At 36.6% G+C, this 27,696-nt stretch overlaps 1 protein-coding gene across 1 annotated transcript in view; it reads left to right on the top strand.

The window, feature by feature from the left end:
• The first annotated feature begins 1,074 nt into the window (after positions 1-1,074).
• Positions 1,075-27,696, top strand: part of VWDE (von Willebrand factor D and EGF domains) — a 70,187-nt gene continuing 43,565 nt past the window's right edge. The window contains exons 1-6 of the mRNA XM_032305605.1: positions 1,075-1,324; positions 10,890-11,074; positions 14,447-14,678; positions 22,969-23,034; positions 23,955-24,202; positions 25,328-25,417. Of these exons, the coding sequence (XP_032161496.1) occupies positions 1,264-1,324; positions 10,890-11,074; positions 14,447-14,678; positions 22,969-23,034; positions 23,955-24,202; positions 25,328-25,417 (882 nt within the window). The 5' untranslated portion in view covers positions 1,075-1,263. The remainder of the gene's footprint in view (positions 1,325-10,889; positions 11,075-14,446; positions 14,679-22,968; positions 23,035-23,954; positions 24,203-25,327; positions 25,418-27,696) is intronic.

Raw genomic sequence — 27,696 nt, forward strand, 5'->3', positions numbered from 1 at the left:
TAAGGGGACTCAAGAACTGAGACTGCCGAATAGAACTAGGAAAGTGAGGTTTCATTTAATGACATAGAATGATGCAGAAACAGTTGTGGGTTTTTTTGGTTTTGTTTTGTTTTGTTTTGTTTTAAATTTGTTTTGTTTTGGGGCACCTGCGTGGCTCAGTGGGTTAAGCCTCTCTGTCTTCGGCTCAGGTCATGATCTCAGGGTCCTGGGATCCAGCCCCACATCAGGCTCTCTGCTCAACGGGGAGCCTGCTTCCCCTTCTCTCTCTCTGCCTGCCTCTGCCTACTTGTGATCTCTGTCTGTCAAATAAATAAATAAAATCTTTAAAAAATTTTGTTTTGTTTTGTTTTGTTTGTTTCTTAAGGCGGGCACCTGCTTCCCCTGCGGAGGCAACCACACATATAAAAATAACTTCAGAAGAAAAACCATCACCTCCCCACCCCCCCCCCCACCCCCGCAGCCTTGGGAGTCATGTGACCATGTGTGGCAGGATCCTGAGTTACTGGGTCACCACTGGACAACTTGAAAGAACACAGGAATCACCAGCAAATATAAAATGGGTAACCCTAGGTGTTTGGAAGTCTCAATGCCCTCCTTTCCACTTCTTAAAACTGTCATAGAGGCAGAGGAGGAGAGCTACCAGTATTGGAATATTAATCTCTGCTCCCTCCTTCCATCCTTCATCACCGAAGCCTTAGGTGACAGGGGCAACTTCTGAGAAGCATGTGCACCTTTGGAGGCAAACCAGCACCCCCAATTACCGGGTTAAAAATCCGTCTATAGGAGTAATCAAGGGCACTGCCCCTTCCAACAGAACCCCGCAAGGCTGCTTTCATTGGAGATCCATCTGAACAATTTCCAGGATGATCAAGTTGTCTTAAAGCATTTGTTAAAACTGTGAGACGCGAGGGGCCATGCTATACCCGGTGAGCTTGTCCCCTGGACGCGACCGCTGTTGAGATACAAGGTGGTGGAGCCACAGCCGCAAAACGCCAGACACCGCCTCCAGGGAGGGAAAGTGGGCGTGGCTTCCCGCCGGGTGGGCGTGGCTTCAGAGGGGGACGTAGCCGCAAAGCGGCGGCGCGAAAGACGCTATTCCTGGGAGGGACTGCTGCGCTCCAGAGCGAAGAACACGCAGCGGCTCTGAGGAGTTAGCAAGAACCGGCCGAGAGAGTCCTGTGATAGGTCTGAGGTGTCCCCATCCTGCCTGCGCCCGCGGCCCCGGGCTCTGCGACACTTTGGACCCCACGCGCGGCAGCCACGATGCTTGGCCGACTCTGGGCGCTGGCGCTGCTGCTCCTGGCCCCGGGGCAAGGTCGGCAAGGTAGGGCACCGGCGGAGGGGAGCCCTGGGACGACACTCCGGCCTGAGGGAGAAGGGGGCATCTGCTATTTGTCCCTCACCGCCTCCGCCGTCCCCTACCGTAATCCTTGAATGGCCAATTTGCACCCTGTCAGCTCTCCGTTTTCTCCCTGCGTTCAGGAGGTTGTCGCCCCCTCTTCTCCCGCTGTGAGACCCTCAGTACCGTTACTCTTCCTCTGGGTGTTTCCTGCTGATACCCTGGTCTTTGGGTCCCTTTAGTTTACTGTAAGAAACTTGTACTGCATCTGCCAGGCATCCTTGCGGAAAGTGAATCCGAATTATTCGAAAAGAGTTCAGTTCCAAACGGCGCGGTTTCTGCCCCAGCCCCACCCCACCGCTGGAAATAAGTAATCGGTGAACATTTATCCCCACTACAAGTCAATAAGTTGGGGCGCCTGAGTGGCTCCGTTGGTTGACCTACTGCCTTCGGCTGGCGTCATGATCCTGGAGTCGTGGCATCGAGTCCCGCATCAGGCTCCCAGCTCCGCGGGGAGTCTGCTTCTCCCTCTGACCTTCTCACCTCTCATGCTTTCTCTCACGGTCTCTCTCTAAAATAAATAATTAAAATCTTAAAAAAAATAAGTCAGCAAGGTACGTTTTGTGTATGACTTTTTAGTTTATGTTAGAATCCCTCTTCCTGCTGTAAGAGATCTCTGTGAAAATATAGCGCCACCCCCCTCTCTTTAATCCATGACAAAAGAAAACCGTTTAGAATTCAGTGAAGTTAAAACATTTATTAGGTCTTCCTTATTGTTTTTTGTGTATATACAGATAAAAGTATTAAGTGAAGGAAGGGTAACTTATTCTTTTAAATTTCCTTATATTTTTCAGTACTAAATCTGATCTGTTGTACAACTTCGAAAAAAGTTATGGGCAACTTTTATAATTGCTTAGGGTATAATTCTGTCTTCTCATCTTGTTAATCTCAGTATTTTACTAAGTTAAATTTGCTCTGTAAACAAGGGAGGGGGAAGAACAAGCGATCTTTCCCTCATGAAAGATTTTAAAAATAATATTAAACCCCAATTTATTATTTCCTGAAATGATACCTTTTTTATTTTTTGAAGATTTTTATTTATTTGTCAGAGAGATAGAGCACAAGCAGAGGCAGCTGAAGGCAGAGGGAGAAGCAGGCTCCCTGCTGAGCAAAGAGCCCAAGGCAGAATTCTCTCCCAGGATCCTGGGATCGTGACCTGAGCCGAAGACAGACACTTAACCAACTGAGCCACCCAGGCGTCCCTCCTGAAATGATACCTTAAAAAGGTATCATTCTTCTATACCTTCTTTGGTATGCTTACAGATGTACTAGATCTTCCTGAAGATCTAGTTCTTGAAGAACAGTTAAACATACATGTAATAATATTAAATATGCATGTATTATGGTTAGATAAAATATTTCCAGAAAAATGACCAGTATTTATAAAGAGAATCTGCTTCATTGTTGACTATAGATCACAAAACCCCTTCTTGCCTCCATATAATCTCTCTACTGAAGGCAAATATTAACCCTTACTAGGTTTTAACTCATATCTTGGTAAAGTTGGTCATTTTTTAATCTTTAATAGAGTCAAAATAGGAAGTAAATATGAGTTCTTTTTTTTCAAACAGCATCATTGAAATATAGCTCATATACCATATAAATCACTCACTCACAGTGTGTGATAGTTATTACTGTGTACAGTGATCTGGGTTTTAGCATATTCACAGAAAAATGCAGCCACTATCATCAGTTTTAGAACATTTTTATCACTTTGAAATACTGAACTCTAGCTTTCGATCCCCTATTCCTTTACTCTCTCGCCTTTCCAACTGTAAGCCATCTCTGACCTATATTGTTCTATGGATTTGCCTATTCTGTGTATTTTATGTAAATGGGATCATATACTATGTTGTCTTTTGTGACTGACTTTTTTCACCTAGCATTATGTTTTCAAGGTTCATTCACGTTGTACTATATTTAGTCCTTCATCTCTTTTTGTAGTGGAATAGTTTTCCATTCTGTGTTTACCACATTTTGTATGTACATTCATCAGTTGATGAACATTTGGGTTCATCCTGGTACAGGTACAGGTACTGGTTCAGGAACCTGGTACAGGTTTTTGGGTGGACACATGATTTCATTTCTCTTAGGCATATATATAACTAGAGGTAGAATTACTGAATCAGGGAATAATTCTGTTTAGCCTTTTGAGGAACAGCCAGATTGTTTTCCATAGTGGCTGTGCTGTTCTATCATCCCATAGAAGTATGCGAAGGTTCTAATTCATCCACATTCTTGTCAACATTGAGATTTTGATTTTAGCCATCCTGTTATGTATGAAATGACATTTCTTTGTGGTTTAATTTGCATTTCCCTCGTGGCTAATGATGTCAAGTGCTTTTCATGTGTTTATTGGACATTAGTATATCTTCTGTGAAGAAATATTACTCTGATACTTCAACGGTTTTTTTTAATTGGGTTGAGTTATATGAGTTATTTTTGTTGTTGAGTTTTATGAATTATGTATGTATTATAGATACAATTCTCTTACCAGATACATGATTTGTAATTTTTTCCCCGTTCTGTGAGTTGTCTTTTCACTTTCTTAATAATGTCTTTTGAGGCATGGAAGTTTTAATTTTAATGAAATCCAATTTATCTATTTTTTTTGTGGCTTGTGCTTTGTTGTCATATCGTGGTATTTGTTGCCAAATATAAAGACATGAAGATTTACCCCAGTTTTTTTTTTTTATCCCAGTTTTTTTTTTTTTAAGAGTTTTATAGTTTTTGCTCTTGTATTTTGGCCTCTGATACATTTTGAGTTAATTTTTATATATGGTACAGCATAAGGGTCCAGGTTTATTCTTTTGCATGTGAATATCCGGTTTTCCCAGCACCATCTGTTGAAAAGACTGTCCTTTCCCCATTAAATGACCTTGGCACCTATGACGAAAATCAGTTGAAAACTAGATGGAAATGTGGGTTTATTTCTGGACTCTCAATTTTATTCATTGGTCTGTGTTTATCCGTATATCAACACTATGCTGTTTTGATTGCAGGTGCTTTGTAGTAAATTATGAAATGGAAAATATGATTGCTTCTATTTAATTTTTCTTTTTCAAAATTGGTTTAGCTATTCTGTGTCCCTTGAAATTCCATATGAATTTTGAATTAGTTTGCCTATTTTTACAAAGGAGTCCCTTGATATTCTGATAGGGATTTGATATTAATTTGGGAAGGATTACAATCTGAACAACATTAAATCTTCTGATCTATGAACAAGGATGTATTTCCATTTACGTAGATCTCCAGTTTCTTTCAGCAATATTGTGCGATGTTTAGAGTGTAAGTTTGGACTTCTTTTGTTAAATTTATCCCTAAGTTTTTTGTTCTTTTGAGGCTAAGTAGGTGGAATCGACTTTTAAATTTTCATTTTCAGTCTATTCACTGTACATGTATAAGAGTATAATTAAGTTTTGTATCTTGATTTTGCATCCTAAAACCTTGTTAAATGTGTTAATTATAACTTTCGTGTGTGTGGATTTCTTAGGAATTTTTACATAAAAAATCATGTCATCTGTGACTAGAGATAGTTTTACTTCTTCTTTTCCAGTCTGGATACCTTTTATTTATTTATCTTGTCTATTTGTCCTAGTTAGAACCTGAAGTACCATGTGGAATAAAATTAGGGAGAGTGGGCATTCCTAATCTTGTGAGAAAGGACCCAGTCTTACTTCATCAACTATGATGTAAATTGGAGGGGATTTTTTTATATGTTAGTTTTTTGTTTTTTTCCTGTTAGGGTGTGTGTGTGTGTGTGTGTGTGTGTGTGTGTGTGTGTATGTAGATTCTCTTTATCAGGTTGAGTAAGTTCTATTCTATTGTTAGTTTGTTCAGTATATATATCAAAAAGGGGGGTTATATATTTCAAATTATTTTTCTGGGTCTTTTGAAAGTACTTGAGAATTTTTATGTTTTTATTCTATCAATATTAGTGTATTATGTTGATTCATTTTTGGAAGTTAAATCAATCTTACATACCTGGTTTAAATCCCACTTGGTCATGGTTTATAATTCTTTGCCTAATTTCCGGATTCATGTTGCTAGTATTTTGCTGAGGATGTTTGCATCCATATTCAAAAGATGTATTGGGGGCATCTGGGGGGCTCAGTGGGTTAAAGCCTCTGCCTTCGGCTCGGGTCATGATCCCAAGGTTCTGGGATGGAGCTCTGCATCAGGCTCTGCTCAGCGGGGAGCCTGCTTCCTCCCCTCTTTCTGCCTGCCTGTCTACTTGTGATCTTTCTGTTGAATAAATAAATGGAAACTTAAAAAAAAAAAAAGTATTGGTCTGCAGTCTTCTTTTCTTGTGATATCTTTTTTTCTCGTTTTTGTATCAGTAATACTGGGTTCATAGAATGAGTCTGAAAATATTCCATCCTTTTATATTGTTTGTGCTTGTGAAGAATTGGTATTATTGTTTAAGTGTTTGGTAGAATACAGCATTGTTGCCATCTGAATCTGGCCTGGCCTTTTTTTATGGGTGTGTTATTTTTTTTTAACTCAATATTTTTACATGACATATCTATTTGGATTGCTTATTTCTACTTGAGTCAGTTTTGTCATGTCTTTTTAGGAATTTGTCAATCTTATTTAATTTATCTAATTTATTATAATATATTCCTTTTTAAAAAATATTTATTTATTCTAGAGAGAGAGTGCACGGGATGTTGGGCAGGGGAGAGAGAAAGGGAGAGAGTCTTAAGCAGATTCCATGGTGAGCACAAATCCCCATGCAGGGCTCAAACTCATGAACCTGAGATCACGATCTGAGCCAAAACCAAGAGTCCAACACTTAACCTGCTGTGCCACCCAGGTGTCTCTGTAATAATATTTCTTAATAAAATCTTTAGTGGTGTCTCCTTTTTCATTTCGGATTCTGGCAATTGAGTCTTCTCTCTTTATTCCCAGTCTCTTTAGAGATCTGCCAATTCTGTTGGTTTTTTTAAAGAACCAGCTTTTAGTTTCATTGATTTTCTCCATTGTTTTTCTGTTCTCAATTTTATTAATTTACTCTCTAATCTTTAAAATTTCTTTTCTTCTGCTTCCTTAAGATACAGTCTGCTTTTCTTTCTCCATTGTTAAGGCACAAGTTTAGCTTGTATTACATTGGGATCTTACTCTTGTCTAATGTAGGCATATATAGCTACAAGTTTTCTGCTAATTTAGCAGCATCTCATAGATTTTGGTATACTGTATCTTTGTTTTAGTCTTTTCAGTATATTTTCTCATTTCCTTACTAATTTCTTTTTTGACCCATCAATTATCTAGGTTGTTTAATTTCCAGATATTTGTAAGCTCTTTAAATTTATTTCTGCTGTTGACTTGTAATTTCATTCCATTGTGGTCAGAGAACACATTTTTCATGATTTCTATCTTCTTTAAATTGATTAAGGTTTATCTTGTGGTTTAGCTTACTGTCTATCCTGAAGAATGTTTCATGCATACTTCAGAGGAACTTCTCTTTGCTGTTGTTGGCAGGTGTGTTCTATAGATGCCTGTTAGGGTAAGTTGGTTTATAGTATTGTTCTAGCTCTATTTCTTTGTTGATCTTCTGCCCATTTTTCTATTCATATTGCAAGTGGAGTATTGTGGAATGCCTGGGTGGCTTAGTCATTTAAGCATCTGGCTCTTGATTTCTGCTCAGGTCATGATCCCAGGGTTGTGAGATGGAGCCGTGTGAGGCTCCATGCTCAGTGTGGAGTCTGCTTGTCCCTCTCCCTCTGCTCTTCTCCCTCTCTCTCTCTCACTCACTCTCTCTCAAATATATAAATAAAGTCTTTAAAAAAAAAAAGCTGGAGTATTGAAGTCCCCAGCTATTACACTGAAGTAGGTATTTTTTTTCCTTCAGTGTGTGTGTGTATTCATAACTGAGTATCTTCCTCATGGACTGAACCTATCATTACAAAATGCCCGTCCTTATCTCTAGAAACATTTTTAAAGATTTTTTTGGTCTGATATTAATATGGCCAATCCTGTTTTCTTGTGAGTGCTGATTGTATGTTATTTTTCCATACTTACACTTTCAGTCTATTTGTATTCTTCACAAGAGGCATTCAGTTTTGCCTCTTGTTATATGAAGGAGGGCAAAGTAAAGAGATAAAGCAAACTAGTCACTCTACCAGACCTTGCTTTTTAGTCTTCTGTGTTGTTGCAGAACTCATAGTCTAATTTTGAATATCAGAAGCCTTAAAAAAATCACAAATACTTAAAATTTTAAAAAATCACAAATATTTAAAATTACCATAGAGCAATACACCAAAGGTTTATGATTATAAACTCAAGTATAATGAAGTAGCTGTCTTCAGGCATTAAGCATATTCAAAACAGTGATTTATCTACTTTCCTAACATATTTGTTTGTCTACCAGTTATGAATCTTAAGGAATCTTGGCCATTGTGTTAAAATTAGAAAACAATCTAGTACAGATCATTTTATATCTACAAAGAAAAGTAGAAAACCATTTCCATATTGTATCATTATGTATCTATTATTTATAACTTGACAAATTCTCCCAAAGTATTTGAAATCCAGATATTACAGATTCTATTATATACTATCTAACTTATTTGAATCCTCTTTGGAAAGACAGGATAAATAGAAATGTCAATTTTAATGTATATTTTATATGTACTTTTGATATGAGGGAAAAGTTATACTGGTAGTTTGCTAGAAAGCTTAGCACATCATCCATGTCATAAAATTGACTAATGAGTGAGCTCTAATTATAGAGCTCTTCTTTTAGTATTTGAGGAGCTAAGTCCCAAATTTCCAAATGGGACCCCAAACCAAGGATGGGATAGGATGGGAATTATAAGGATATAATTCTCACTTAGTTAACTGTATGTTGCATTCTAGAGTTAAGGTTATAATGAGGTTTTTAAGAGTGTGGCTTGTTTATTGCTAATAGATTTTAAAATTTTCTGCAGAGACCTTGAACATTTTTAAAAAGACAAGTAGATTTTTTGGGAAAATATGAAATGAACAATACAAAATATGGGTTACTATTATATGAGTTAAGAATTTACCTCTAAAATAAATACTATATAAAAATAAATAAATTTTAAAATTTTTCTCTGTAAATATTACATAATCCTTTAAATATTACAATATTTGATGTGGGGAACAAAGGCAAAGGAAAAAATTAAATTTTCTTATTGCTTAGAGCCCACTGACAAGTCCTTAAGATAGGTCGCGTGATTTCCCCTAAGAACTCAACTGTCTCAATGTTAATACTTTGCTAAGGACAAAAGGCAATTTTACATTAATATTAACCCAACCTCCAGGGTCCTTTAAATCTCCTTTAACATAAAAAAATTCCTTTGAAAATTTCCTTTGTCTCTACCCCCAAGATACATGTTAGCAGTTATCCCCTAAGCATATGGCCCACCAATATACATGAGACACTTTAGGGGTTTAAGGTTTTACTAGACAGTAATAAATGACCATTTCCTAACAATAGCTATCCCCCTCAAGGTCCTAGAAACCTTGCCTCCAAAATTCGTTATAGACCTTCACTATCCCTAACCCCCTCCCAACTTAAAAGTATGTAATTGGTCACAACCTCAGTGCAGCTGTTTCTGCCCATGGATCCTGTCACCATGCATTAATAAATCCACCTTTTTGCACCAAAGACATCTCAAGAATTCTTTTTTGAATGTTTGCTCTAAACCCCAACATTTCCGCACACTGTTGATGACCAGTGCATTTACTACATCTTTAGCTTTGATTTAGAAAACAATTATTCGAAGTGCAAAGTCAGAGGAAATGTGAGCGCTATAGAAGCATTAAAGAAGGAGAAATACCCTTCAGAATCAAGTTAGAGTTAGTGACTTTTTTCCCAAGACAAAATTCTTGCAGGAAAGAGATCAGTGAAAATGTTTCAATAATTCATGCAAACCTCACTAGGAGTCTCTTTTTATATATTTTCCTTAGTTTCTAACCAGGTACAATGTTGTGGTACTGATAGGATCTTAGAGTTATTTCAAAATTAAACGAAATGAAGCGTGTCTCCTGAGTTCTAGCCATATACATTTTATGAAATATTTATCTAACGTTGACAGTTTGAGATCATCAAAGTCAATAGTATTTTTTGGATTATACTTTTCTGGGGATGTTGAAAACCAGTAGAGCAAGAGATAAAAGGAGGAGAAACCTTTTGTGTTCATTCTTAAATTTTTTTACTATGAAAATTTCTTTGGGAATATCTTTTGTCTTGGAGAACAATACATTTTGTACAATTCAATTGCGATCTCTGCCAACAACAAAAAGCAAAAAAAAAAAATTATAATAAGTTTTTATAAACTACATTTATGAGATTGACTTATAAGTTAATATCTCTAGTTTATTGGACTCTTACTAAGTTAAGTGATTTTTATTTAAAGACACTTCTGTAATTTAAAATTATGTAATAAATTCTAAGAGATTTTGTTCAGTTAGATAATTTTTTCCCACAGTGAGGTACTTTCGTAATGATTGAATTTTTCTTTCACATTTCTATTTTATAGATATTATCAGTATTATAGTAGTTTCCTTCAACATACATAATAGCTAATATTTGGAGATTTTATACCTACTGTATCAACAAGAAACTCTAGTATTCAAATAAGGACAGTTCTTTATGCTTCCTATCATTTGAGAGTACAGGAACTTCAAACAAGAGTTATAATTCTAGTTATATTTCTAGGATTACTACCGCTGTTTCTCTCTTCTTGCTAGGAGAGGAGCTTTATGTTCTGCCTCTGTGGGTTTGACAGAAAAAGTATCCTCCAGGTGAAGTGCTGCTCAGAAAATGTCTTCCCTAAAAAAAACCTACAGTCTCCCTTTCTCCAGGGTTTTTTCTTGTTTCTCCTTCAAAACCGTTCCCCTACACCCCTTTCCTTTTCTTGTGCCTGGTAATAAAAAGGGACTTCAATACTTTATCTTACAAAAAAGAAAAAGGAAAAAAACTGAAAACTAAATTCTTTCCTGTACTCAAGAATGCAGGAAATTTCAGTAGGAGGGCATTTTGCAAAAATTAGCTTGGCCTTAAAAGCTTAATTCGTTGCCTTCCAGGACTTGGCAGAGATGGGATGTGGGGAGCATATGGCTACTGGGGAGGGATGTGTGTCATGAAGGGTCAATAATGGCATTCATATCTGGAGGGCTACTCTCAAGAGGCATCTTTGCAGTGTCTGTGACTTCAGATGATAAGAGTAAACAAATCCTAACTCAACAGTGAGCAGCAGTATTGCTTGTCCAAATTAAATGAAAATAAAGTTCTTCAAATTGAAGTACCTCAAAAATACATTCTATAGTTTATTGATTGGTTTATTGCATTTATGGAAAATGCAAGTCATCTTTGACTTACTAAGAGATCCTGACATTTTATATGGTCATGATGTGCAGTTGTAGGTTTTTGCTTTATTTGGGAGGAGAAACAGTTTTAACTGAGGAATAAACTGTGTTAATGAGGATAACACATACATAAGACACTGTCTTTCCATCCTAGCTCAGGAGTGCTCTCCTGGGGGACACCGGTTTCTTCAGAGTCCTTACAGAAGTGTGCATTTTGACTCAATGCACCTCCAGCATTCTCCCTCTCAAGACCTGATATGTGACCATTCTCTCTCTCCCGGATGGTATCGGTTTCTCATCTTTGACAGACCTGCTGAGATGCCAACCAAATGTGTTGAGGTATTTCAACTCACTAAGAACTACATGTGTGTTTTCTTATGTATTTTTTCATATGAGAATTGAATCTTGTTAAAACCAATTTTATTTCTCTCTCTGGAATATGATTTTACTTTTGTGTCAAGATTGAGTTAATCCAAAGGAATATTGTGCCATGTTCCCTGTTGTAATAATAATAGTAATAGCTAATGTTATACTCATGCAGTCCACCAAGGGTTTTTACCTACACTATCTTATGTAGTTTTTACAACGCTAGAATAAAGTCTGTTATCCTTATTTCCATCATAGAACACAGGACACACAGTTTCTTAAGCGAAAACACCCCTGCTAGGGTTACCTAGTCAAACAGCCACGTTTTGATCACAGGCCACCAGTCTCCAGGGCTCCTGTACTTACCTCTAAGTAACTTTCAAACAGTAAAATACTGTGTTGTCTAAGTGCTTCAAGTTCTTGTCAGTCTTAAATAGAAGGCTCCTTCTATATGAGGGCTCTTCATTCTCCTTATTGTTACCCACATTTTGTGAATTATGCAGAAGCAGGAATTATTTTCCCTTTCAAACGTAATGTAAAAAAACTCAGGGAAGATATCCAAATTTTAATAGTATTTAAGTTGTGACACTGTGGCCATCTTATTCTTTCCTTTTTGTTTATTTGCTTGTCACTTTTGTGACATTTTGTTTGTAATAAACTAAAAAAAATCAGAATTTAGAAGTAAAATTTGAGGAAATTCATTACATCCTTAAATATTTGTGTTTTCTTTCTTTGGCTGAACTAATTATAATAGAATCTAGAACCTCACACAAATGTAAAAGTGAACTGATTTCACTGGGTCTGTGCCCCAGGGAGAAGTATTCTCTGCCCCGACTCTCTCATTCCCTACTTGATTAAAAGCGTTAGAGGAGCCACCTGAAGAATCCATAGGACTTTTTTCTTCTTCTTCTTCTTCTTTTTTTTTTACCTCTAGAGGATAATACAAGTCTGTGTAAATAAAAATGTTTATTTATGATGATTAAAGTAATTCATTTACATTATAGAAAACTTAGAAAATGAAGGACTATTAATAGAATAACATTCATTCATCATATACCCACATAGTCATAATACCATAAAAACATTTTGCTATCATTCCCTCTTTTTATATTGTTCTGTAAGGTTCATGCTACATGTTCAATTGCATAACATGCTTTTTTCAGGTAGTTACAGCATTAGCATTTTCCTATGCTATTGAAAATTCTTTAATATTAATTTTGAAAATAATATTCTGTCATATGCATATACTGTATTTATATAAACCATTGCCATGTGTGAGCCTTTGGGCTCTTGCTATAAGTAATTCTGCAACTAGTAAACATGCATATAAATCGCTTATATTTTAGTGTATTAAGATTATTTTATAATTACAATTAGTAAAGGTTAATATCTTTTTGAAGTTTTTGATACATATAATTGTTTTTTAAAAATATGCTAATCTTGGGGCACCTGGGTGGCTCAGTGAGTTAAAGCCTCTGCCTTGGGCTCAGGTCATGAATCCAGGGTCCTGGTCAGACTCTGGGCTCAGTGGGGAACCTGCTTCCCTTCCTTTCTCTCTGCCTGCCTCTCTGCCTACTTGTGATCTCTGTCTGTCAAATAAATAAATAATCTTAAAAAAAATAATGCTAATCTCTCATTTTAGGAGCGGTAGGTAAAAATACCTTTTTAAATACTGGATACTTTCATGTATTCATTAGACATCTGTATTTCTTTTGTGAATTATGTGTTTGTGTCTTTTACCCATCTATGATCTTACAGTTTTTAAGTGGATAATATTATATAATTAAAATAAAATAAGAAATAATGTGACAATAAATAATATACTAAATATAATGTTATTAAATAGTTCTTATTTAATTCTGTTTTTTTTTTAAAGATTTTATTTATTTATTTGACAGACAGAGATCACAAGGAGACAGAGGCAGGCAGAGAGAGAGAAGGGGAAGCAGGCTCCCCGCTGAGCAGAAAGCCCGATGTGGGGTTCAATACCAGGACCCTGAAATCATGACCTGAGCCGAAGGTAGAGGCTTAACCCACTGAGCCACCCAGGGGCCCCCAATTCTTATTAACTCTTACTTGTCTTATATTTTGAAAATTATTATTTAAACATAACTATCAATCTTTTCCTTTATGATTTCCATTGTTTTTAAGTATAAAATCATAATATTGAGTATTGTAATTTGGATAACAATCTGAAAAAAAACTGAGTCATTGCTATGTAGAAATTATGTTATGTACATAATTATGTTTATACCTTACCATAGCACATACTACATGCAGTCCACCTGGAACAAAAAGGAAGGATGCTAAGTGTCTTGCCTGAGGTCATGCTTTTAGCAAGTACCTGCGTGGGTTGTTCCTAAATCATATGTAGTTTATTTTTCCTGGGTTAGTTTCCTATTTATTTTCATTTTCCAACTGGAAATGATTTTGATAATTGGCTTTAAGGGAGACTTTTCTTTTCCAAATTCCCAACCAGTTGTTTCATCACTGGATTTGAACAGTCCTTTCCTTTTCCCCTCATTTTTGATACCTCATGAACTATACATTAACTTCTTTTTTTTTTTTTTTAAGATTTTACTTATTTATTTGACAGAGATCACAAGTAGGCAGAGAGGCAGGTGGAGAGGAAGAGGGGAAAAGAGGCTCCCTCCCTCCTCTCAGCAGAGAGCCTGATCGGGTGGGGGTGCTTAATCCCAGGACCCTGAGATCATGACCTGAGCCAAAGGCAGAGGCTTAACCCCCTGAGCCACCCAGGCACCCCATATTAACTTCTTTTTAAAAAATTCTTTATATAAGTTCAATTTAGTTAACATATACTGTATTATTAGTTTCAATCGTAGAATTTAGTGATTCATCAGTTCCATATAACTCTCAGTGCTCATTATATGAAGTGGCCTTCTTAATGCCCATTACCCAATTACCCCGTACTCCCCCCGCCCAGTAATCTTACATATACTACATCCAGTAATTTTAGAAGAAATTTCCAAGGTGAGTTTATCTTTTTGCTCTATATTAAGATGACTTCAGATTCTCTTATGTTATCTTAGAATGTATCACTATGGTGGTAAGTTATTTGATACTGAATTTGTCTTATTTACATTACAAAGGTAATATAGAATAAATTTAAATGGAATAAGATTGTATTAATTATGAACAATTAACCTTAAATTTAGTATTCTTTAAATTTAGTAGCTATGTAAAGTTCCTGTTACAGTACAGGTACAAGTTATTAGAGTTTTTAAATAAGAGTTTATTTTAAAGGTTGTTTAGAAGAAAATGCAAAGTTGACTTATGTGTGAAAATAAATTGGATTTTCAACTTTTGTTTTCTCTGTTGCAAAAGGTAAATCACTGTGGAACACAGGCCCCCATCTGGCTATCACTGAGAGATTCAGAGACACTGCCTTCACCTGGAGAGATCAAGCAACTGACAGCTTGTGCCACGTGGCAGTTTTCATTTAGTGCTACAAAAGACTGCTGCCTTTTCCAAATCCCAGTGTCTGTAAGAAACTGTGGAAACTTTTTTGTGTACTTACTACAGCCCACTCAGGGATGTATGGGATATTGTGCACAAGGTAAGAAAATATGAGTGATATCCATGAGCTGTTAATCACAGAACTGTTTGCGTTGGTGTTTTGGGGCCATTCTTTGGATGGGTTGTGTTGAAATAATACAGATCTCAGGAAGAGTCTTGGTCTGCCACTGTTTGTAGAGTGAAGCTAAATTTCTGGTTTAAATTAGCTAAACCTATTTAGGATTCTTTCCTCCCTTTGAACATGATGATTGAATGTGTTAAAAATTCATTGGTTTCCTCATGCCCCTTCACTCTTTTCAATTAAGAGATGAAGAATGGTGAGTAAAAGAGATCATGAAAATGTGTTTGATATTATTTCATCTTTCATTCTTTAATATGGATTGAATGTTTATCCTTTGCCAGGAATTCTTTTACGACCTCGGGTTATGGTAATGAACAAGACAAATGGGTTATCTTACCTCATGGAACTCATATTCTAGTGGAGTGCCTCAGACAGCATACATAAATGAACTGAATATGACCCAAAGAATAAAATAAATATCCATGAATCCCTACTATATCAAGGCATGATTAGAGAAATAAATTGGTGGAGGAAAGGAAATAAAGCTTTCTTAAGGACAAATGCAAATATGTGTAGCTACTATCCCACCTATAAGGTGTAGTCTAATTCCTTTTGTTTTGGTTGTGGGCTGTACTTAGTGAATTGCTTCCAAATAATAGTATATAGGAAGGAAAATACAGTGATTTCATAGTGAAGAAATCTAGTAGACACTATATTAATCAAGTGACCAAGGTTAATATCACTATTGATAATGTATGTTGATACTGGGCTTCTACTAATAATATGTAATAAGATGCTCTTCTCCTTTGTGGTGTTCTTCCCTAAAAGCCATAACCCTGGTATAATCATGAGAAAATTCATGTAAGTCCAAAGTCAGAAGCATTCTACAAAATACCTGAACAACACTTTTCAAAGTGTCAAAATCATGAAAAGCCTTGAAAGAGTGCAAAAACTGTCACAGATTGGAAAGGACTAAGGAAACATGAAGAATAATGCAATATGATGATAGCCTGGATTTAATACCAAAGCAGAAAAGAATGCTGCTGGAAAACTAGTAAAATCCAAATGGAGCTTTCAGTTTACTTAAGAATAGATTCCTAAGGTTAGTTTCTGAGTTTTAATAAATGTATCATGGTTTTGTAATATGTGAACGTTAATGAAAGGGGAATTATTACAGGTAAAGATCCATATTATTTTCATAATTTTTATGTGAGTCTAAAATTAACTTTAAATAAAATGTTTTATCACAACCCAAAAATAAAACAAAAAATAAAATTAGTTTTGAAAGCAGTATCTGTATAAATTAGAGAAAATAGCTATTGGCAGGCACAGGGATGCTATCTTACAAAGAATGCCTGAAGAAGGTTTCTCTCAGTAGATGATGAACTTGAGCTGAGCTCTGAATGAGGGGAATAAGTCAGCCATGGAAATATATGGGGAAAGAGCATTCCATGTAGAAAAAACAACAAATGCCAGTGTCCTGGGATAGACATGAAGATGGCCGTTTAAGGAACTGAAGGAGGAACAACGTGGCAGGATGACTGAGTGGATGAGACTTTAGAGATGAAGTCAGAAAAGTAGGAAGGGGACAGAATCTGTAGGAATCTGTAGGGTCTGTAGACCATGGTAAGAACTTAGATTTAGTCATAACTGCAGTATAAAACCTTATGGGATTTAAAATAGGCGAATATGGTCTAAGGATTGTATTTAAAGGGCCACTATTCCTGCAGTAAGACTCTGTTTAGGAAGCTTTGGAAAGACGGTGGTGGCTCTAAGGTTGCGGCCCGGAGGGGGTGGCGGGAAGGAAATGGTTTATACTGTGTGACAGAGGAAAGAGGTTATTGAGTTGAGATGTCTTTTGGAAGCAGAACTCATACACTGGGTATGGGAGAAGATGGACAGGAAGGAACCAAGGACAAAGCCTAGGTTATTTTCTTGAGCAATGGAAATGGGAAAGTAAGACATCAGTTGGGAGAGAAATGGAAAGTTGTACTTTGGCCTGTTCTGTAAGAGGGAACATGAGATATAGAGACATAAAATGTCTCTATAGGTTCATGAGCCTGCCACTGATACGGTATTGACTAAGGATACTGGGGAATAGGAGCGCTTGTGGGTAGCTCTCATAATACACCAGCATGGAGCTCACAATAGATAATTGAACTTACTGAGTTTTTGTTTGTTTGTTTCATTCTCTCTGTACTCAATTATGACTGTGAACATTTTGAAGACCACGTACCCTTTACATCAGGGTCTCAAAACCTTGTGTCCTTAACAAAGTAAGGATTCAACAAATGAATGTTTAATAGAAGTTGTTTGTTTTTTTTCTTTTAAGATTTCATCCACTCATTTGAGAGAGATGGGGAGAGAGAGAATGAACAGTGAGGAGGAGCAGAGGGAGAAAGAGAAGCAGACTCCCTGCTTAACCGAAAGCTCCATTCAAGGCTCGATCCCAGGACCCTGAGATTGTGACCCAAGCTGAAGGCAGATGCTCAAATAACTGAGCCACCCAGGTGTCCTTAGAAGTGTTTTATAGAACTAGTGACCCAACTCCTCAGATAGGAGGAGCTCAAAATAGAAAGAAACTACATAATACTGATTTTTTTTGGCTTGGGCTGCCTAGATAAGAATGGAACCAATAATTGAGGGATTTATTCTTGGGGTAGAGGGAGTGTACTGATATGTGACCAGATTATGGGAGGAAACCAACTTCCCCCTATGTTATCTGGACTCCTTCATATGTAGTTGATTGAAAATGCTGGGAGATAGTGTTGTAGATCAGCCATCTTAAACTAGGCAAACACTGGATTCAGCAAACAATAAAAATTATATGAGTAATACCTACAAATATTTTCATCCTGAGGTTCTTAGACTCTCCAGATTAAAATAAAAATAAACAAACAAAAACGAGTAACAGATCCGGCAAAACAATGGCAAAGAGTATATATGTGGAACCACAAATTGCAATGAATGATGTGAATGTGAAGATTAAAAGTTAGCTGTAGCTAAGAACACCAGAGGTGGGGGAGGGTGAAATTTATGAGATGCTGAGAAAGCCTCTACTGAGAGCAGGGCATTGACACTGAGAGTTTGAGGGTAGACAGTCCTGGGGCAGATAAAGAGTGTGGGGAAGAACCTCCCAGAGAGCAAGGGCAGCACGTGAACAGCCTTAAGGCAGTGAGTGTGGTGTTGCTCTCACGAGTGAAACAGTACAGAGATGTTGGATCACAGAGAGTGAGGGAGAGCCCAACAAGACTTGGATTTGGGAAGGCAGCAATGCCTGATTCTTAGGGAGCTCTTAATTTTATTCTCTGTGCTATGAGAGGTCTTAGGAGAATTATCCTTAGAGCATGAGCCAGTAAATCTTCATGTTTCTTACACAGCTGCTGGCCAGCTAAACCTGGCGGAAAGCGGTACTTTCACTGAGGAAGGACAGCATCTGCTCAGCTAATAGAGCTAGTGTTACTCATTGGGAAGGAGAAAATCTAGAGAGATGCATCTGTTTCACTGAGCAGCCAAGTTAAGAGATTTTGAAAAATGTCTTTTAAGTGTTTTTCAATATTTGTGTCATTAAAAAGTTAATTTTTATAAAATTTCAAATAATATTGCCAAGTATTTGTGGAAAATTGTGTAGGTGTTTCAATGGAAAAAAACCCAATAATATGCCTACATTATTTTAAGAAATATTGATTACTGTTAAAAATGAAAATAAAACTTTCATACCAGAGAATATCATAAAATAAAAACAATCAAGTCATCAGAAATACTGTTTACATTGAATTTATAAACAAAATACATGAAATTTGCATTTTTATGACATACCCTTAAAACTTAAAAAAAATTCCTGTGGGGGGGGGAAAAACTTAAAAAAAAAAAAAAACTTAAAAAAAAAATTTCCACCCATTCAGTTTCTCAAGCTTGAATATTCAAGAATTACTTCTCTTATTCTCCATATTCAAGTCCTGCTACTGGTTTTAATTAAGGAGAATTTTGGGGAGAAGATTGTTATTTTTTACTCTTTGTTTGTAAGATATTAATCAGGCAAACACATGAATTACCCTCTCTGATGTGCCAATTAAAAAAAAGCTTACCTTAAAATACTATTTTAACTGGAATTAGACTTCATGGATAGCAAACAAAAATGAGTCACTTAATCTGCGTTGTGTCTCTTTTTCTTGGTTACCAAGAATCTGTAGCAGATGTTCCCAGTTGATGGTGGTTTGGCCATGTTACAGTGTAAGGCTGAGGACTCTGTGAGTCTCTAGGCTTTTGCTTTTCCTTCACAGTGAGGGGATGAAGGTCCAGTTTAAGCCCTTTATGTGCATTTTAGACAAGATGAAATGGGAAGCCCTAAGGGTGCAAAGAGGGCATGTGCTAACAGAAACACTTCCCTTTAAGGAGTTGATTTGGAAGAAGTCTTATGATAGCTACTTTAGAAGAATTCTTTGGCTTATCTCTGTTTTCAAGAGGCAGTCTGTGAAATGTACTTTTTTACTTGGACAAACTTCTGCTCCCAGCGAATGGGCAGTTGGATAGGCAACAATCAGTCATATTTAGCTTAAAAAATCATGAAAACAGCAAAAATTAAAGAAAAATGTTTTACTTTAATAATATATTCTCATGACTGTGTTTTGTTTTTTAGAATTTGTGTATAATTTTCACACAGTTTATCTGCACTTTCTAGAAGCCAGATAAGAAAGGTTAATTCAAGATTATACTTATCAATACCATTCAAACAAAAAGACTTATATATAATTATTAAGAATTCATTAGGGGATGCCTTGGTGATTCAATCAGTTAAGCATCTGCCTTTGGCTCCGGTCATGATCGCAGGGTCCTGCTCAGCAGGGAGTCTGCTTCTCCCTCTGCCTGCCACTACCCTGCTTGTGCTCTCTCTCTCTCTGGCAAATAAATAAATAAAATTAAGAAGAAATATGTAAGGTCTAAACACCCCAACTGAAAGTCAGAAATTTTCAGATTGGATAATAATAGCAACAACCAACTATAGGTTCCCCAGAAGAACCCATTTTAAATATAAAGAAAGATGAGGTTGAAGATATAAAGATTGAAAAAGATATACTTAAGTACCACATATCACAAGAAATCTAGAGTAGTAATATTCATATTAGACAAAGTAAATTAATGAGCAAAGGATATTACCTAGAAAAACAAGGGTCATTTCCTAAAGATAAAAGAGTCAATTGAACAACAAGACAAAAGAATTCTAAAGATTGGTGTATTTAATAATGGAATTCAAGCTACATGAAGCAAAACTTACAGAACTTCAACCAGAAATAGACAAATCTATGGTTCATGTTGGAGATTAGCATCCATCAGTCGATAATTGAGCACATAGAAACAAAAGCAAAAAAATAGAGGAGACTAGAAAACTCTTATCAACCAACTTCATCAAAATGACATTTAGAGAAGATTCCATAAATGATTGAGTAGCCCACATTCTTTACAAGTGCACAGGAAGCATTATCAAGATAGATTACTTTCCAGACCCTAAGTAAGGAAATTAGAATATTAGAAAAGTTTGATGTTAGTAAAAAAAAAAAAAAAAAAACAACACCCCACTAAATATAGAGTGAAAACAAAGTTTACAAATAATAAAAACCTCAGCTTATAGTTAAGATTATTTATTTATTTTAGAGAGAGAGAATGAGAGAGGGAACACAAGCTGGGGGAGTGGGAGAGGGCTTCCCGCAGAGTGGGGAGCCCCATATGGGGCTTGATCCCAAGACCCTGGGATCATGACTTTAGCCAAAGGCAGATACTTAACAAATGAGCCACACAGACAACCATTAGTTCATAGTTAAGAAATTAGAAGCAGCAGTGCAAATGAGACCCAAAGTAAGCAGGAAGGAAATAATGACCAGAGTGAAAATCAATGAAATAATACACAAAACAAAAAAGTTAAGATAATCAAAAGGTAGTTCTTTGAGAAATTCAATAAAATTAATAATTCTCTAGCTAACTCAATCAGTACAAAACGATAAGACAGAAATTTCCAATATCAGGATAAGATAGATAATACAATTATAGACTCTATGAATATTAAAAGAATAAAGAACAATTACAAATAATTCCCAGTACATTTGACAACTTAAATGAAGTAGACAAATTTCTTGAAATGTACAGATAACTAGAGCTCACTCAACAAAGATAATTTCAATGGCCCTATATTTATTAAACAAATTATATTTCTAGTTAAGATCTATCCCATAGACAAAACAAACAAATGAAAAACCCTGGCCCAGATGGTTTGGGAATTCTTCCTAATAATAAAGGAGGAAATAATACTAATTTTACACAACTTTTCCAGAAAAATGAGTAGTAGGAACTATGAGACTTCTCTAGGGCCCACATTACTCTGACACAAAGAGCAGACACACATGACAAAACTATGAAACAGTATCACTTGTGAATATAAATACAGATGATATCGTCTATTTAGAAAACATCCAGTGGAATCTACAAAAAAATACTAGAACTAGCAAACAGAGATATTGAATAAAAAGATCAACATGTAAAAGTTATATGTAATTCTTTATATCCAAGCAAAAATTTCATCTAAAAATACCAATTATAGTAGTAAGTATATGGAATACTTAGGAATAAGTATGGAGAAAGATGTATAAGACCTATTAAGTAAGAATAGTAAAACTTTGCTAAGAGAAATTGGGAAACTTAAAATAATGGAGAGATAAACCATGTTTATGGAGCAACGATTCAATGTTAAGAAATCAGTTCTCGGGGTGCCTGGGTGGCTCAGTGGGTTAAAGCCTCTGCCTTTGGCTCAGGTCATGATCTCAGGGTCCTAGGATCAAGCCCTGCATCAGGCTCTCTGCTCAGCAGGGAGCCTGCTTCCCCCTCTCTCTATGCCTGCCTTTCTGCCTACTTGTGATTTCTGTGAAATAAATAAATAAAATCTTAAAAAAAAAAAAAAGAAATCAGTTCTCCTTGGAATAATTTATAGCTCTAAAACAATCCTGATCAATATCTCAGCAAGCTTTTTTGTGGACATTGAAAAATTAATCCTAAAATTTTAAAAGAAATAACAAGATATCAATATCCACAACTACAGTGATAAGGAAAAGAATTGGACAATTTATGCTAACTTTTAGACATATTCTAAAGTTACACTAATCTACAGAGTATTGTATTTGCATCAAAATAGACAAATAGATGGGTGGAAAAGTATAGAGTCTAGAAATAAATCAACACACATAGTTAACTGATTTCAACATGGGAACACAGTCAGTTCTTAAGGACAAGTTTCAACAAATTGGGTTTCCATATACAAATAAAATGATCAAAATGCAAATAAAAAATAACTCACTATGAATATTAGTTTGAGTTGCAAGTAACAGAAAATAAGTAAAGAGAATGTTTAAAAATGATGAACTGTAACAATTTTAGGATCTGTCATTGAATCCAAGAAAGAGTTAAATAAGGAGGCCTCAGAAGGGGCACCTGGGTGGCTCAGTGGGTTAAGCCACTGCCTTCGGCTAAGGTCATGATCTCAGGGTCCTGGGATCAAGCCCTGCATCTGGCTCTCTGCTCTGCAGGGAGCCTGCTTCCTCCTCTCTCTCTGCCTGCCTCTCTGCCTGCTTGTGATCTCTCTCTGTCAAATAAATAAATAAAAGCTTTAAAAAAAAAGAAGGCCTCAGAAGGTACTGGTAATCGAGCAGCTCCCATGATGTTGGCAATAAGAGTCTGTAGACATTCCTGTAGAGCTTCATCAGTGACTTGACCCAGCTTTCAACTCCTGTCTCAAATTCTAAATTTCTAAATTTTCCCAAGAAGCAATATGATGAGACTATCTTTGTTCAGGTAGTTACCCTTATCCCAATGAACTGATTTTGGCATTAAGAATTATTATATAGTTACAGTTACAGTTATTACCATGATAGCTGCTGACTCATTTCTGTAATCCTGCACATGGTTAGTGGGGTGGCAAGTTACATGGAAGCGGTTCAAACCAACTCTCATATAAATTCATGGAAATTGTAGTTTTGTTATTTAATAATGTAGACTAAAATTTAGAAAACAAGATATGAAAGCTGTGGTTGTTTTAAAATATGATTATAAATCATCTCCATTTAATCTCATCTTGAAAAGGAAAAAAATTATTATTAAAAAAGAGAACTATTAAGTCTAGATCTGTATTAAAACATACTTCTCCAAAGAATTGTCATTTCAGATATTTATGTATTTATATCTTTACGCTCAACTGAATAAGGATACAAATCTGAACCTTTTTCAGCTATTTCTGATGCAGAATTATACCCATGTCATCCTGATGAAATTGAAATTGGAGGTCTCTGTGTTCGTAAGTACCATATTTTATTTTTTAATAATTATTTATAAACTAACAATTTCAGTGGGTTTTTATGTTCTGTAACTTACTTTAGATGTTAATTATACTCTGGGAGAGAGAGCTAGTGAGAGAGAGAGAGCACACACCAGAGCAGGGGTGAGGAGTAGAGGGAGACTCCCTGCTAAGCAAGGAGCCCAGTGTGGGACTCCATCCCAGGACCCTGGGATCATGACCTGAACCGAAGGCAGACGCTTAACTGACTGAGCCACCCAGGTGCCTAAAATCAAAACACATTAGATCCCCAAATTTAATTTTGCAAATGACCAGAGATAGAAACTGCAAAGTCTTCCTAAATTCCTAGAGAAAACTTCAAACATTTTTAACATCAGAAAAAATGAAAAGACTATTTTTTAACACTTGATATATTTCATTGAACAGTATAATCACTCTTGTGATGAGTAGCTCTTTCAATCCAGAGTAATGATGAGTTGAGTTGTAAGAGTAAATGATAAGAGTAAAACAGTGAGTTATTTAAATTTACATTATAATGACTGTTTTTAAGTGAGAAATTGTAATGTAAAAAACCTTGATTTTATTGTTGTTCTGTCTTAGAAAAGGAAATCTTTCAGAAATTGCTTTAAAGGAGGTAAATTACTTTTATGTCTAAGAGCTAGACTCTTCAAGAGTAGACACATCCAACATGCATTAATATAAACTTGAGCTGATAATTTCTCTGCTGTCAGTATTTCTGTGATTATGGATCAAAATAAGAACATGCAACTTTGCTGATTGCTAGAGAATAATTATTTCTCTAAGTGCTATCTTCCTTTTCCTAATATAAATCCCTGAGTTAGTCTCCATGAGTTTTCCCCATCACCAAGTTTCTGTTCTTTAATATTCCCGACTTCAGATGATGCATTTTCTCCCATCAGGTCAGCTGTCTGCCTCATTGCCACCACCACGCCCAGAAAGGCCCGAAGTTGTGTTGGAGCTGATTGGATCCAGGCTTTTCTGTAGGTGTGCTTTTGAGGTTTCCTCTACAAACACCTCAGTGGGATTTCTCATAACTTGGTCTAGGCTTTCTTCTCAAGAAGTGAAAGAAGAGCTGAAGCAAGAGACCACAGTTCAGGCATCCTCTCTTTTAGAACTGGATGGCATAAATCTCAGGCTCGGAGATAGGGTATGTTCACAAATAATTGGATTTTCTTTTCTTTTCATGATGTGTTAATTTTCAAAATGGATTCTTTTTAATATAACATAACCTAAACATACTTTTGGCCTCAGAATATAAAGTACTATTGTTTTTCTTTTTCTTTTTTTCCTTTGTAATCGTGCCAACTCCACTGATAATTGGATGAGTCAATAATTTTAGTGACTACATGTGAAGATCCGCTGTTGCAGTTGGCTGGATTATCAAGGAACCCACATGACTTCATGTCTCATTCTGGTTTTAAAATGATAAGATTTTATTCTAGAAAGATGTTTTCATTTTTTAAATGATGATATCACTTATTATCTACTTTTAAATATATCTTTTTTTAAATTTATTTTTTATTTATTTTCAGCATAACAGTATTCATTGTTTTTGCACCATACCCAGTGCTCCATGCAATCCGTGCCCTCTCTAATACCCACCACCTGGTTCCCCCAACCTCCCACCCCCCCACCACTTAAAACCCCTCAGATTGTTTTTCAGAGTCCATAGTCTCTCATGGTTCACCTCCCCTTCCAATTTCCCCCAACTCCTTTCTCCTAACGCCCCATGTCCACCATGCTATTTGTTATGCTCCACAAATAAGTGAAACCATATGATAATTGACTCTCTCTGCTTGACTTATTTCACTCAGCATAATCTCCTCCAGTCCCGTCCATGTTGCTACAAAAGTTGGCTATTCATCCTTTCTGATGGAGGCATAATACTCCATAGTGTGTATGGACCACATCTTCCTTATCCATTCGTCCGTTGAGGGGCATCTTGGTTTTTTCCACAGTTTGGTAACCGTGGCCATTGCTGCTATAAACATTGGGGTACAGATGGCCCTTCTTTTCACTACATCTGTATCTTTGGGATAAATACCCAGTAGTGCAATTACTTTTAAATATATCTTAAAACACAAAGTCTACAATACTTTATGTTGAGGTTTTGAATAGCTAATATTTTTGAAGTTTCCAAGCAAGTTTTAAAATTATTTCATTTCTTATTATCTTGTTTGCACTATCGACCCAAAGTACTAATTATAATAGTTTACACATATTTTCTCCATAATTTTATTGCTAAATGATTATTTGTTAATTGTATTTGTAGATATTCTGTAGTGCCTCCGTCTTTTTATTGGAGAAACCACATGTACAAAGTTTAGCCATCGAAAGCCAAGAGTTTTTTGCAGGCATTAAGGTATGTAGCCATGGGAGTGGATCAGAAAGATTATTTCTCTATCACTGTGTTTTCCATACTGCGATCTGTGGATGCTAATTCTAGGACCTCATCACCGACTATTGAGATCCCAGAGTCTGTATTTTTGAAAAGTAACCTAAATGATTGTAATGCACAATGATGTTTGAGGGCCCCTGTTAATGAACAAAAATTGGAATATATTTGCATTTTTTTCAGAAGTAGCTCACATTAGAATAAAATAAAAGTTTTATTCCCATAATTCATTCCATCATGTAACTAAAAGTTAGAGTATTGATATTTAGTTATCACGCATTTGGAAGACAGGACGAGGTCCGGTACTGATGCCTCTGACTGGAATAGAATTGACCCAGGGATCTGTGCTCTGTGAACTGTGATGAGGAGCCTCATTAGAGGAGGCAGTATCTGTGGTCACTGCTGGTAGCCTGGTCATCCAAGAACAGGTGAGCTTTTGCAGCAGACGAGCAGGTATGACAGGGAATCCAGAAGGGGTGGAAGGAATGGGGCAGTATCAGGAGGTCTAGGCAGGCAAGCACTGAACACCCTCTGCAGTCTCAGCCACGGTGCTGGAGTTTGGCCTGGATTCAGCTCCAGTTCGGGGACAAGATGAGATGATCTATAGATTGTGAGATTAGCACTCAGAACCAGGGCAGACCCTGTTCCTGTAGAACATCCACTTATACACAGTAGGGACCAGGGAAAGGAGGGAGAAGAGCAGCCATGTTTTCGAACAGCATCATTACAGTGGAGGGAGAGCAGAGCTCAGACATTGGAGCACAGAACCTTTGGATCTCCATTGGTGAACACTCAGTAGACAACATCAGCGTTCAGCAGTCCACCGCCAGAAAATGTTTCTGATTAGGTTAACAGGGAGAAAATGTGGTGCTAAGAAGCATCTGTTTGGAGAGCTAGCCAGGAACTAAGATGGACTAAAAACTTGCTGGCTCACGAAAAGATTGGCCTATGAACTGGATAGGACTGGTCCTAGATTTTCAGTACTCAGTAATCCAACTGAGGAAAACAGAGGCAGTGAAAGAAGCTGATGGTTGAGATATTTAAAGTGATAATAGTATTTTTATTTATATATTAAAAAATACATAGATTTCTATTTGCAGTGATGTGGATGGAGCTAGAGTATATTATGCTGAGCCAAAAAGTTGGAGAAAAACAAATACCATATGATTTCATTCATGTGTGGAATTTAAGAAACAAAACAGATGAAATATGGGAGGGGGGGAAGAAAGAGAGGGAAATAAACCATAAGAGACTTTTTTTTTAATTAAGATTTTATTTATTTATTTGAGAGAGAGGAAATGAGTGCACAAGCAGGCAGAGAGGCAGGCAGAGGGAGAGGGAGAAGCAGACTCCCCACTGACCTGGGAGCCCAATGCAGGGCTCTATCACAAGACTCTGGGATCATGACCTGAGTCGAAGTCAGACACTTAACTGACTGCACTTAACTGACTGAGACACCCAGGCACCCCTTAAGAGACTTTTAATGATAGAGAACAAACTGAGGGTTTATAGAGCAAGGTGGGCAGGGAGTAGGCCAAGTGGATAATGGATATTAAGGAGGGCACTTATGGTGAGCACTGGGTGTTACACGTAAGTGGTGTATCACTAAATTCTACTCCTGAAACTGGTATTTGCACTGTATGTTAACTAACTAGAATTTAAATAGGAGTTTGAAAAAAAAAACTTTACATTTTTAATTTATGTTAGGAATGATCTTAGTCCCTAAGAATAAATACGCTCTTACCTTGATGAGTCAGTAAACGTTGACAAAGCAATGGAAGAATATAGTCATCTTTGTCTCCTCCATCTCTAGTGCCCATCCCAGAACCAGAATCACTAAGGCAGTACCAGGCTGCCTAACGTGTTGGGGAACCAGATTATGGCTCAGCGTGGAGCAGTCCAGCAATTCCACGTGCTGCCAGTGTTTTTAAGGGTTTGGTTTTAATTGATCTTGTTTAAAGAGTTTATTTATCCATTTGACAGACAGAGATCACAAGTGGGCAGAGAGGCAGGCAGAGAGAAAGAGGAGGAAGCAGGCTCCTTGCCAAGCAGAGAGCCCAATGCGGGGCTCGATCCCAGGACTCTGGGATCATGACCTGAGCCGAAGGCAGAGGCCTCAATTAAAATTAAATTAATTAAAAATTAATTAAAAATTAAAAAATTCCAGGGCTTCAGTTATTACTCCTAGCTTATTTAGCAAAATACAAGCTGTCAAGAAAAATGCTCTTGCAGAATTTTATCTTAGG

This window comes from Mustela erminea, chromosome 11 (assembly GCF_009829155.1).
Source record: "Mustela erminea isolate mMusErm1 chromosome 11, mMusErm1.Pri, whole genome shotgun sequence".
NCBI classification, from domain to species: domain Eukaryota; kingdom Metazoa; phylum Chordata; class Mammalia; order Carnivora; family Mustelidae; genus Mustela; species Mustela erminea.